The sequence below is a fragment of the Sarcophilus harrisii genome, chromosome 4 (genome assembly GCF_902635505.1).
Source record: "Sarcophilus harrisii chromosome 4, mSarHar1.11, whole genome shotgun sequence".
In the NCBI taxonomy this organism is placed as follows: Eukaryota; Metazoa; Chordata; class Mammalia; order Dasyuromorphia; family Dasyuridae; genus Sarcophilus; species Sarcophilus harrisii.
The window spans coordinates 354,440,551-354,454,368 of record NC_045429.1 but is presented as its reverse complement, the minus strand read 5'-3'; the positions used below and the strand labels follow the sequence as shown (position 1 = coordinate 354,454,368).

Genomic DNA, 13,818 nt, shown 5'->3' with positions numbered 1-13,818 from the left:
TGTGTCTTCTCTTATTTTGAGACTAAAGCTTAAAAAATTATAATTTTGCTGCATTTATTTTTTTAAATTGTTCTTTCCATTTATATTATTGTAGTTGTATTAATTTTTTGCCTGGTCCTACTTATTTCGCTTTATATCAGTTCCCTAAAGTCTTTGCATTCATATCTGTTTATGCCATATTTGCCATTTCTTACTACACAATAATATTAAGATTACATTCATGTATCATTTGTTTAGCCGTTTCCTAGTTGATGGGCATCTGCTTGTTTTTAGTTCTTTGCTGCCATAAAAAGGGCTATTATAAAATATTGCCATGTCTTTTTGTCATTGATGTCCTTGGAGTATAGGCCTAGCAACTACTGGAAATTTGTGGTAAGGAAAGTGATAGAAGATGAAAAAGAAATTCAAGAAGGATGAAAGTGGAGAACTAGCAAGAGAAATAAGTTAGAAGAGATAGAGAAGAAAGGAGAGATAGGAGATAGCTGATGGAGACAGGGAAAGTAAAGAAAGATAAGAGAAAATGAGAAATAGAGGAACTTCCTGAAAGAGCCCAAATGATCCCAGACAATGAAAGCTGCATCCTTTCATTGCTCCTTAATGTTTTATACCGATCGATCACTGCTTAAAAAGTTTTTTATTCTCTGACTTTATTCTCTTTCCTTCTGCTGTACGTGTTTAGAGGCAGGCAGAACTTTTTGTGATTAGTAAGGTGTTATATAAATATAATGTTGTTGGAGAGTCAGTATGATATACAAAGAGAACTTGGTGTGGAAGTCGGGAAATTCCAGGTTCTAGTTTGACTTTCTGTTAGGCATGGGCTTTCATTTATTTATCACAAAATGAATGGGGTGGTATTTTGGGGAAAATTTAGTTAGAATACTAAGTTTAAAAATGATAATCCACAGTTGGAGCTAGGTGGTGAGAGGGTTTTGCAGTTGGCAGCATGGCATTTTGCAGGCACACAGTGTATAGCCATTCTTGGGCAGGTTTTTAGCTTTAGTGGGTGGATCAGATATTGGTCCCAAGCCAACAACAGTTTTTCATTGTTAATCTTCCTTTGGTGAATGTGGATTTCTGAATTCATAGGATTTTATGTAGATTAAGATGGTATGAGGAAATTTTGGGGGCAGTGAATTCTTTGATAGGAGGAAGCTAGTGTCATCTAGAAAATAATCTAATAATGAAGATCCCAGGAGAGGAAAATAGAGAACATTCATTCTGTTTCTAATGTATAAATATTTAATGTGGAGAGGAATTGTAGTAAAATGGGAAAAAAGATCTTTGTTCAAAGGTAGAAGACCTGAGTTATAGCTTAGACCAGGGGTCCTCAAACTATGGCCAGCGGGCCAGATGCGGCAGCTGAGGACAATTATCCCCCTCACCCAGGGCTATGAAGTTTCTTTATTTAAAGGCCCACAAAACAAAGTTTTTGTTTTTTATTAGAGTCTGGCCCTCCAACAGTCTGAGGGACAGTGAACTGGCCCCTATTTAAAAAGTTTGAGGGACCCCTGGCTTAGACCTTCTATTAAGTACCTTTGTGAATTTAGATAAATTTTTTCTCCTTTCCTGGGCCTCGTTTTTTTCTTTAAAAAATGAAAGGGTTGGCCTATGTTCTCCAAGATATCTATATATATACTATATGATGATAAATTCTGATGGATGTGGCTCTCTTCAACAATGAGATGATTCAAACCAGTTCCCATTGTTCAGTAATGAACAGAACCAACTACACCCAGAGAGAAAACTGGGAAATGAGTGTGGACCACAACATAGCATTTCCACCTTTCTGATATTGTTTGCTTGCATTTTTGGTTTCCTTCTCAAGTTTTTTTTACCTTCTTTATAGAGCCGATTTTTCTTGTGCAACAAGGTAACTGTATAAATATGTATACATATATTGTATTTAACATATACTTTAACATATTTAACATGTATTAAACTATCTACTATTTAGGAAATGGGGTGGGGGGGAAGGAGGGGAAAGTTGGAACAGAAGGTTTTGCAAGGGTCACTGTTGAAAAATTACCCATGCATATGTTTTGTAAATAAAAAACTATAATAATTTTTAAAAAAAGAAGCTTGCATTCTTTTGATTTTGGAAGGGACTTGGTATTGAAGTAGGTGATAGAATAAAAACCTGCTTTCCGTGTCAAGTTTTGTTTTTTCCCCCAGTTATTGAATTTATAGGGTTATAGATTTAGAGCTGGAGGGATATCAGAAGTATTCTAATGTAATTCTTAATTTACAGAAAACACAATTGAGAGTCAGAATGAAGTTAAGTGATGTGCTAAGGTCACAAGGAATAAGTAGTGAAGTCTGGATTGAATCTGTGTCCTCCCATTCCAAACCAGTTTTCCTTTCACTGTATCATACTGTCTTCTGTATTTTAAAATCATAGAATGTTAGTGCTGAAAAGGATGATAGAAATTCTCCAGTTGAATCCTCTTGTGTGGTGTCATTTTTCTGTTAAACATTTATCTGTTAGATTTTCCTGTTAGATGTTCAGTGAAATGCTTGCTTACTGTGCCATTTTCTTTTTAATTTGTAATTTCATCTTCCCCCCTCCCCTCCCCAAATCCTATTTTTTTCTTCCATTCACTGAAAAATAGAAAAGCAAAACTCCTGCAGAGCCAAACAAAACAAATTCCCTTATGGGTTGTGTTCCTAAATGTGTGTCTCATTGTGTATAATTAATTTGTTTTCTGCTGAAGTGATAGGAAATTGATAGGTTATTGACATTTGGAGCTACAAAGTATTTTCTCAAGACTGAGGATTATAATGAGTATAGAATGAAAGATTTCCATGAAAGTACACTTAGTTTAGGAGAAGCAGCTTTCTGTCCTGCTGACCTTTAGCATTGTATGGCTTTTATAATTTAGTCATGCTCATAAGGAACTATATTTTCTTGAAAATGTTGATTTGAAAGGGACTCTAGAGGCCATCTAGTCTGACCCATACCTAAGTAAGGATCTCCTTGGAAACTTAACCAATAATGATTGTCCTGGGGGCAGCTAGGTGGCACAGTGCATAGAGCACCAGCCCTGAAATCAGGAGGACCTGAGTTCAAATATGGTTTCAGCCACTTAACACTTTCTAGCTGTGTGACCCTGGGCAAGTCATTTAACCCCGATTGCTTCAGAAAAAAAAAAAGGAAAAAAAAGAAAGAATGAAAAAAGAAAAAAATAATGATTGTCCAATTTTTGCTTGAAAACTTTCAGTGAGTGGAAAACCCCACTATTATCCTTTGGACAGCTCTAATGTTGATCAGTTTTTTCTTCTGTCAAGACTAAATGTTTTTGCATAATCTATAACAGATTGTTTATCATCTTTTAGATAGGAAAAGGAGGGAGAAAAAAATGGAATTCAAAATCTTATAAAAGTAAATTATGAAAACTTAACAAAATACTGTGTTAACTTGCAACTTTAACTCATGGATCTTGGCTTTGCCTTTGAGAGTCAAGAAGTCAGTTTCTTCTTTCATATGATAGTCTTTCAGTTACTTGAAGAAAGTTACTGTTCCCCCTCTTATTTTTTTTTTCCTGGCTAGGCTAAGCATCTTCCCAGTACACATATGGCATGAACCTGAGGTCCCACATTATCCATCTTGCCTTTCTTTACATTTCAGTTTATCATAATTCTCCTTCTCTCCCTCCTTTGAAGACTAACTGCACTACTCTTCTGCTTCTCTTGCAGTGATTTTGAATTTTCCTCCTAGTAATCTCCCAGGCAGCCATATAAATTTCATGCTCTTCTTCCTCCCAGCTTACCTTTGATACCTTCTGTACTGGTTTCCTTATTCTTCTTACATCTCACATCCAGAGTTAATGCTATTCTTAAACTATTATCAAGTCTCTTTCCCCTTCAAAAACAAAAAAACTGAGAACTGATTCCTGTTCCTAGATCTTCAACAGTAATAGTTGTGGAGTATTGAGGGGTATGAAAAACATTAGACCTGGCTGTTAGGAGACCTGGGTTCTTCCTTTCTCACTAATTCATATGCATGACCTGGTATAGTTCATTTAAGTTCTCTTGGCATCATTTTTCTTATCTCTAAAATGAGGGAATTGAAGTAGATGGTTTCTAAAATCTTTTTTTAAGTTCTAAACTTTAACTGATTGTATTTTTTAATTGCCTCTCTATTTGATTCTTAGCCACAGATTTGTCCATTTTCTTTTTTATAGAACCTCTATGTGAATCATGGTAGATTTCCTTGATGTTAAAAATTTTTTTTTTATAATTTTGAGGGGAAATTTTATTGTTTCCAAGAGGTGCTAATCTGAACTGTGAACTTTCAGTGTGACTGATTGAGAAAGGATTCTTTAGGTCTACCAGGGAAATATTCTCAATGATAAAATCCTTTCTATAGATTGTTATGATTTCTATCCCCATATAGGTCCAGCATGTCTGGCCTACACTTGGTAAAGCAAGGCCGAGACCGAAAGAAGATAGACTCTCAAAGAGATTTCACTGTTGCTTCTCCAGCAGAGTTTGTTACTCGTTTTGGGGGAAATAAAGTGATTGAAAAGGTAAGTTGTAAGGTTTGGTGTGAATACTGTTGACTTTATTTATTTATTTTTTTTCCTTTAAGTGAATGAGATCTAGGGCCTGGGAAATTCTGGAAATGCGTATATCAGCATTTTCTGAGTTTTAATGTGATTCTTTCTAAGGGAGTTAAGCATCTTTCTGTAGTATCATATCCTAATATCCTATATTCACTCTTTTTAGGAGTGAATATCTATCTTTTAATACTTTGTTTCAGTTGAATAAAAAAATGAAAGGGTGAGCGAGCACGTTATTTCTTTTGGAGTGCTTTTATGGTTTCACAGAGATGGGCATGATCAAGAGTGTAAACAGGGCGCCCATGGGTACTCCTCATTGATGTATCATCTGGGGACAGAGTCAAAAGTATGCTCTCTCTTCTTAAAAAAAAAAAAAATTAGTGAGAAGAGCACAAGTAGGAAATCACAGATGGTTTGAGGTTACAGTGATTTATAAGTTTCCCCAAGACAATTAGGAGGTTTGAAAAAAAATCCTACATGTATGTGATAAAGGCATTTCAGACATGTTGCAAGAATAATTTATGAGAGAAAACTCAAACCGTGGCTCAGATGAGATAACTTATAGACAGCAAGATAGCAACTCTACAGATGATCAGAGGAGTGGATTAGGGTGTTCTGTTAACTTGCTCCTTCTAAAAGCTTTTCCTTCTGTTGTCCTGCTGCTCTTTTCATAAGCATAGAAGGCCTGATTATAAGGGAGAGATTAGGAGGTAAAAGATTGGTAATCCAGTTTCATGATGATGTTCTTGGTGCTCCTTTCCTCTGAATAACACTCCAGATTCGGGGGTGCTGAATTCACCATTTTGTTTTATTTTTATTTACTTGTTTATTTTTAATGGTATTTTATATTTCCAGTTTCATGCAAAGATTGTTTTACATTCACCTTTGCAAATCTTGTGTTCCAGATTTTTCTCCCTCTGTATTCCCTTCCCACCTTTCCAAGATAGCAAGCACTCCCAACATGTGCATGAATTTACCATTTTAAAAGAATTGCTGGTTATTGGTAGAGTGTAGGTAATACTAGTGTCAGTAGAAAACATTTGTGGCACTTTTTGGAGAATATCTCTCAATTTATCTTGTTAATGTCTTGTTTGTATATGCTTTCTATGCTACTTCCTCTCATGAGACTGTGAAGCTCAGGGTCAGGAATTGTTTTTGCCTTTGTATCTCCAGAATTTAGCGCAATGTCATGCTCAAAGCAAGGACTTGATAACCATCTCAGTTATTTAATAGCACATCACTTATATAAGATTAGCATTTTTCTCTTTAGAAAAGCCATTGGTAGAAGAACTAACAACACCTGTATAATTATGACTTGTCTCTCTAGAAAATTAAGTCAGGATTTAGTTTTATCTAGGGAACATTATAATATATGCTTTATTAACATTTAAAAATAAAATCCCTCTGTTTATGTGGGAGGTGTATTCTAAGTTGACTAATTCCTGTTTGTAACCTTTATTTGCTTAGAAAAGGGAGAGGTCTGTGGAGATTTTCTTCCTTATCATCTTTCCCATTATTGACTAAATTTCTACTCGCACTACCCCCTCACTCTTTTACTTTTTCTCAGGTTCTCATTGCCAATAATGGCATTGCTGCAGTGAAATGCATGAGATCTATCCGTAGGTGGTCTTATGAGATGTTTAGAAATGAACGTGCAATTCGATTTGTTGTCATGGTGACGCCTGAAGATCTTAAAGCAAATGCAGGTAAGTAACTCATGTAAGAATTATTCAAACTAGCACCATTCTAGAAGATGGAGCTTTTTATGTATTTTGGCCATAGATGGTGAAAGGCTAGCTTATATATATCTAAACTCAAGGAGTTTCTCTTGAAACTATTGAGAATAGTGATTTTTATCCCTCCTCTCTCCTTTTTGGAAAGATTTGGACCAGTGATTTTTATCAGTGTGGACTGACTTCAGAGTGTGGAAACTTTCTACAATGATGCTTGCCCATGGTGACATAGCTACTGTGTGTGTATGTCAGAGGGAGGACTTGAATCCAGGTCTTCACCTTAAAGTTGTCACTATCATTATGGAATGTTGCTTTTCTTTTCTCTTTTTAAAAATGGAATCAGAAATCTGGGAGTAGTAGTACTTTGAAATGAGATATTGTTCACTCATACAGGACTTTAATTTTAAACATTAACCAGTTTGTCCTTTGCTAGATTCCTGTGTTTGAAGTATAAGTAGGTAGACGTTTACCCAGGGTTTAATTTGGGCTTTAAGCTTTTTTCCCAACTTAGTGATAAGTATTTGCTTTGGAGCCCACTCAGGTGTTTTTGCTTTTATCTCAGCCAATGCTAGGACACAGGAGACAATTAGCAAATGCAGATATGTAACTCTGTGGCTCTTTGGGATGAAAACAGGAAAGGAAGTCTAGGATTTTCGTTAGGAAATAGTAGGAGGGTGTTTGGCTGTGTTCTCTTGTGAGAAGAGGAAAAGGACATTTTTATTAGAAAATAGTTTTTCCTAATATGCACATTGTTTCCACCTTAGATTTGACTCTTTGATGATCTTCTCTATCTTCTTGTCTTATGAGAGCCAATAAAACAATTGGGGGTAGAAAAAATCAGTATATCAAAGTTTAGTCTTTGTATTAACCTCATCCATGCTGTTCCTTTAGACATTTCTTCCACTAATGATCAAGGAAATCTCTTCTGGGAAAAGAGATGAAATAATTCAACATTTGCTTTAAAATTAATTTGATTTTCTATTTATTTCCTGTTGAGGGAAGTTTGGACATTTTTGGCGACGTGCTTCTTGAGAAAATTTTGTGAGTTCTTTCTAAGACAGGCTTTCCTAGTCTGGATTTGCCATTGGGTACAACTTTTAAGGGAATTATCAGGTTAGAGATTAAATTAGAATGTTAGAGATAGGTTATAGGGCATCAGCTTTGTCTGCCTTAAATCCCTGACCTCCTTTTCCTCTTTTTAAGGTCTACATACAACTTTAGGTAGTGGAGGAACTTGAATTGTAAAGTCCCAGACAGTCATTTGGTGGTGGTGGCAGCAGTGATACCTGCTAGGTAAATTCTAGGTTTGGGGTATTTGTTCATATAGGAATGAATTAGGTCATCTTCTATTAATCAAGGAGCACTTGCCTATACCCATGTATACACACACACACACACACACACACACACACACTTTTTCATCTATGAATTTTTTAAAAAATTTATTATAGCTTTTTATTTACAAGATATACGCATGGGTAATTTTACATCATTGACAATTGCCAAACCTTTTGTTCCAATTTTCCCTTCCTTCTCCCCCTCTCCCCCAGATGGCAGGTTGACCAATGCATATTAAATATATTAAAGTATAAATTAAATATAATATTAGTATACATGTCCAAACAATTATTTTGCTGTTCAAAAAGAATCGGACTTTGAAATAGAGTACAATTAGCCTGTGAAGGAAATAAAAAATGCAGGTGGCCAAAGGTAGAGGGATTGGGAATTCTATGTAGTGGTTCATAGTCATCTCCCAGAATTCTTTTGCTGGGACACACATATATATTTATCAATTCATACATATCTTTTTTTCCCAATAGTATTTTATTTTTCAAATTACATGTAAAGATAGTTTTTAACATTTATTTCTTAAGATTTTGAATTCCAAATTTTTTTCTCCCTTCCTCCCCAAATCAGCAAGCAAGATATACGTGTATAATCATTTTAAGCATATTTTCATGTTAATCATGTTGTGAGAGAAACATCAGAATAAAAGGGGAAAATCATGAGGAAAAAAAGCAAACAACAACAAAAAAAGTGCAAATATTATGTTTCAATCCCTATTCAGTTTCCAAAGCTCTCTTTCTGGATGTGGATGACATTTTCTAATCCCAGGTCTACCAAATGTCTTAGATTAATGTATTGCTGAGAAGAGCTAAGTTTGATAAACTGATCATCACATAATCTCGTGTGCAGAGTTCTCCTGTTTCTGTTGATTTTAGTCTTTCCAGGCTTTTCTAAAATTAGACTGTTGTTCATTTTTTATAGAAGTATTATATTCCATTACATTCATATACCATAACTTATTCAGCTATTCCTCAATTGTAGCCGTCTATTTGATTTCCAGTTCCTTGCTACCACAAAAAGGGCTGCTCCAAACATTTTTGCACATGTGGATCCTTTTCCTTCTTTTGTAATTGCTTTGGGATATAAGCCTAGTAGTGACATTGCTGAATCAAAGGAAATTCATAAAGCTTTTCCAGATTTCTTTGAAATCATTTCTTCATTTCTTTGAGCACAATACTTCTGAAACATTTACGTACTACACATTTGCTCAGTTATTCCCCAATTATTACTGCTAAAATACTCTTAAAAAGTATTTTAAAGCAAAGATCTGGCCATGTTATTCTCCTTCTTAAGAAACTTTATTGACTCCATTGCCCCTGGGAAAAATTGAAAACTTCACTGTTTGGCATTTAAAGTCTTTTGTTCTAGTTCTATGTTATGTGTACTAGTCTAATCACACCAGTCAGTTTGACATTCCTTAAATTTGACTTCCCATTTCTTGTCTCTATGCTTTTTAACAGGATGTCCCTTCATACCTAAAATTCACTACCTCTTCAGTTCCACCTGTTACAATCTTAGAATTTCTTTCAAAGCTCACTTCTTGTGCTATCATTTTCCATGAGAAGCCTTTCCTGATCATCCTAATTGTCAGAAAACAAATTTATTTAAGATTAATCCAAGACATTTTTTGAATATAGATTAGATTGTGAGCATCTTTAGAGTAGAGACTAATTATTTTTGTTTTTTTATCCTAAGTACTTTGAATAGTGCTTGGCACATAGTAGGTGCTTAATAAATGCTTGTGATTGAGAGAGAGAGAGAGAGAGATGTCCAAACTAGTTCAGTCTCCCATTAACTCTCTAGCTTAAGACAATTTCAGAAAAAATATATAGAAATCTTGAATAAAGAAAAGATATTTTGAAACAGCCTATATTTTATTCAATTCATTTAAATTAAGTATGAAAATATTTAGTAAATGCTTATTGAAATGAAATAAAATTGATCTCACATTAGATTTTTTAAAAGAAATTTATAAAATGATTAGTTATATTTTTTTATTTTAAAGGAATGTTTATAGACTTAAACTGTCAAGCCAAATAAACAGATAGCACATGCTAAAAATGGATTCCTACATATAGAATGCTTATAACAGCTTACTGTACTCCCTTATTCCCTCTGTTAACTTTGTTACTGTATTTGCACCCATATTCATATATTTTTGGTAGTCTGAGTCTTTCCAGATCTATTTTGATTGCTTTGCATTATTTCATAAAATCTTTTCAAATTTATTTATATAACTCATGTATCATTTTTAATGATAGTATATTTAATATTCCATTATATGATGTACTCTGCTCCTTTCATGCCTCAATCTATACCATTGATACAGTTTTCCTATTTGTCTATAGCCAAGTTATCTTCAGTCATTCATCCATTGTTGAATACTCACATTGTTTTTAATGGTTTGTCAATGAAAATAATTTTGGTATAGATACTTTTGAATAGCTAACTTTCTTAAACCTTTTGACTCTTAAGATTTATTTACAAAACTTGGCTTATGAGTTCAAGGAGTATGAGTATTTTTGTTACTTCTGTTGGTTATTGCTTGGTAGTTCTCAAAAAATTGGGCAATTCAGTTATACTCCTGGCTAAAATCCTGCTAGTGTTAACTTTTGTCCCTTTTTGATTTTATCAATTTGATATGTATGTAGTATTTGCCTCCTGTTAAAATAAGCAAACACTTTTTAATAAATATATAAAATTCCAAATTCTAAAGTATGGATACTTATGGTAAAAATAGGGAAGCAAAGGCAAAGGGAGAAAAGGAGACTAAGAGAGAGAGAGGAGGAGAAAGGAGAAAACGAGATGGAAAGAATGTAGCTTCTTCACATGATTCAGCCCCCTCTTTCGTTTTTTTGTTGCACCGCTGTCCTTCTTGGTAATCCCTATCATCTTTCACCTTTATCCTATATTGATTCCAATCTAGGCCCCAGTGATTCCTTTCCTAGAAACTTACAAGCCCCATTTTTCTGACAATAGTCAATATTTCATTGCTCATTCAGCTCCTAATTACTAGTAACTCTTCCTTAACCACCTAAACAACTTGCTATTTCTCATTTGGTTTTTCCAACTATTCTTTGAGTGAAATTCTAATGTGAAGATAGAAGAGAACTTGTTCATACTAATGCTAGAACCCTCCAATATAGATATAATTAAGTTTGATAATTGGTCACTCTTAAGCTGATTGACATAATCCTGTTGTTCAATTATGTTCAATTCTTTGTGATCTATAGACCATGGCATGTCAGGACATGGAATGGCAAAGATCCTGTAGTGATTAGCCATTTCTTTTTCCACTGTATCAAAGGAAACAGAGGTTAATTGACTTACATAGGGTCATACAGTTAGTAAGTGAGGCTGAATATAAAGTGAGGTCTTCCTGATTCTAGACTCAGTGCCTTACTCAATGATTCATCTAGCTGCCCCTTCAGATAAATAAATCCGTTCAGAGTGTAGGAATATGGAAAGTGACTAGATCTGTGATTTCTTTAGCATAGGGAGTTCCTTGACAGTGAAACTCCTTGTAGAAAAATAGGTCAGCATCATTTCTCTAACTTAACAGTATCAACATTGAGAGGTTTAGTTAATTTACCCAACATTATATGCAGTAGTTGAACTTGGATCTTCCTACTTCTAACATCAGCTCTATTCATCATGCTATGGTGAAAATGATTTGAGAGCCATTGCTATTGGGCATCCTAAATAGTTATGAAAAAAATTGAGAGAATGTTGAACTTCAATTAAAAAGGACCCTGTTAATAGTGGTTTTGCTGAATTAATGGTGATCTCTGTTCATTACACAGTTTAGTTTAGTTTTATTTTTGCATTATTTCTATACTCCTCAGTGAAAGCAAATAAATGCTTGTGTTACTGTGCTTGTGTTTTCAGAGTACATTAAGATGGCAGATCACTATGTCCCAGTGCCTGGAGGACCAAACAACAACAACTATGCAAATGTGGAACTAATTCTTGATATTGCTAAAAGGATCCCAGTGCAAGTAAGAGATGTTAATGTCTTTTTGAATCTGAATTCATTCACCTGTTCTTTCTCTTCAGATGATAGGCATCAGACATGATAGTCATAAGGGAAGAGCAAATTCAGAAAACAGTTTCATTGATATCAGAAGGATATTAGGCTTTGAATTGTATTGATCTCCTGTAATAGGTAGTAATTAAGGAATAAGGGAAAAGGGAGAATGCTCTGGGAGTGAGATGAATCAAAAGCATTAACATGCTAAGAAAATAAGGAGTTTGTAAAGGATGTCGATAACCTCATTCATTTGTCCCTTGAAGTTTACATCATCTCAGGCATGTGAGTGAAGTTTTTAAAGGGAAGTTCTTAAGAGTCCTAGAACCTTTGAGCCAGAAGCAATTTCAGGGATTGCCTAGTATAAACACTGCAAAGCATATTGATTATTGAAGTGGATCGAAATGACATTGCTTTGTTGGAATCAAGGGGGAAATCAATTGTTCATAAAGTATGTAGCTCATGTATTACATCCCAATGATAATAATAATAATAGCCAATATTCATAGTGTGTTTTGCACCTTGCTCTACATACATTATTTTATTGGAGCCTCATGACAACTTTGTGATGCAGGGTACTGGAGATATTATTGTTCCTGTTTTATAGATGAAAACATTGAAGATCAAAGTGGTTATATTGATTGTCCATGGTCACCTTCCTAGTGAATACCAGAAGCTGGATTTGAGTTCTGGTCTTTTTTCTTCCAAGTCCAATATTCTGTGTACTCTGCTTTGACTCTTTAATGATTATGTAGATATTACTTGAATCTGTCTTATAAAGGATACATGAACTCACTGTTGGCAAAATGGTAGTGAGAGGAATATAATTTAGAGTCAAGCTTTAAATGAGTGGTTGAAGCTTATATTTCACAGAATTAATTACTATTAAAGGCATTATATTAAAATTCAATCTAATACTAATAGTTACAGTCTTTTAAGATTTGTAAACCACTTTACATATATCATTTTCACTTTAACCCTAGATTTTGACAATCATATAATAACCATGTGAGAGGCAGCCTTTGAGATAGTGTCTTGTTTATGGTCCTGTCTTGGTATAGGTTACTTCATTTTCCCAGGAAGCAGTGCAAAAAAAAAAAGGTTGGCAGTCTTTCTGCTTGTAGAGGAGTAGAACTGATAGGCTTGGTATAAAACCAGAAACAAAGACACACAGAGAGGTGTATTTGCATGGGCAGAATGTTTGAATCTGTGAAAGACATTTCTTGAAAGATCTTATAAAGGTCTTATAAAAGAGTAGGAAGTAAATTCTCTTCAAAATAGCTAAAGTAACTAGAGTTTTAATACTTAGAGGAAATTATCATAGTAAACTAATATTCGCTATAGTGGATTGCTTTTCCTGTAGAAGCTTGTGGCAAGTTGAGCACAGAGATTCAGTTCAGTATATACTTATGTCCCAACTGCTGCTGCTGTTTGTTTTATCATATGCCTTTAGGCCAATCAGATAGCAAATTTTCAGGATGACTGTAAAGAAAGAATTCTACTTTGTTTCTCTGTAGGCTGTATGGGCTGGATGGGGCCATGCTTCTGAAAATCCCAAGCTTCCTGAACTCCTCTTAAAGAATGGCATTGCCTTTATGGGTACGTATATTTTTGTTGTATCTTGTTTTCTATATCAACTCTGTTTCCCCAATTAGAGTTCCATAGATGTATTTTTTTTCCATCTGCATTCTCTCCTCTGAGATCTTCCCATAATTTTTTAAAAATCTATTTATTTTTATTTATTATAATAACTTTTTATTGACAGAACCCATGCCAGGGTAATTTTTTACAACATTATCCCTTGCACTCACTTCTGTTCCGATTTTTCCCTCTCACCCTCCACCCCCTCCCCTAGATGGCAAGCAGTCCTATATATGTTGAATATGTCGCAGTATATCCTAGATACAATATATGTGTGCAGAACCAAACAGTTTTCTTGTTGCACAGGGAGAATTGGATTCAGAAGGTAAAAATAACCTGGGAAGAAAAACAAAAATGCAAACAGTTTACATTCATTTCCCAGTGTTTTTTCTTTGGGTGTAGCTGCTTCTGTCCATCATTGATCAATTGAAACTGAATTAGGTCTCTTTGTTAAAGAAATCCACTTCCATCAGAGTACATCTTCATACAGTATCGTTGTTGAAGTATATAA

General features: G+C 34.5%; 1 protein-coding gene across 14 annotated transcripts in view; it reads left to right on the top strand.

The window, feature by feature from the left end:
• Positions 1–13,818, top strand: part of ACACA (acetyl-CoA carboxylase alpha) — a 249,149-nt gene that overhangs the window by 56,228 nt on the left and 179,103 nt on the right. For all 14 annotated transcript variants that reach the window (XM_031966554.1, XM_031966551.1, XM_031966547.1 and 11 more), the window contains 4 exons: positions 4,394–4,526; positions 6,127–6,265; positions 11,528–11,637; positions 13,184–13,265. In XM_031966554.1, coding sequence (XP_031822414.1) covers positions 4,394–4,526; positions 6,127–6,265; positions 11,528–11,637; positions 13,184–13,265 — 464 coding nt within the window. The remainder of the gene's footprint in view (positions 1–4,393; positions 4,527–6,126; positions 6,266–11,527; positions 11,638–13,183; positions 13,266–13,818) is intronic.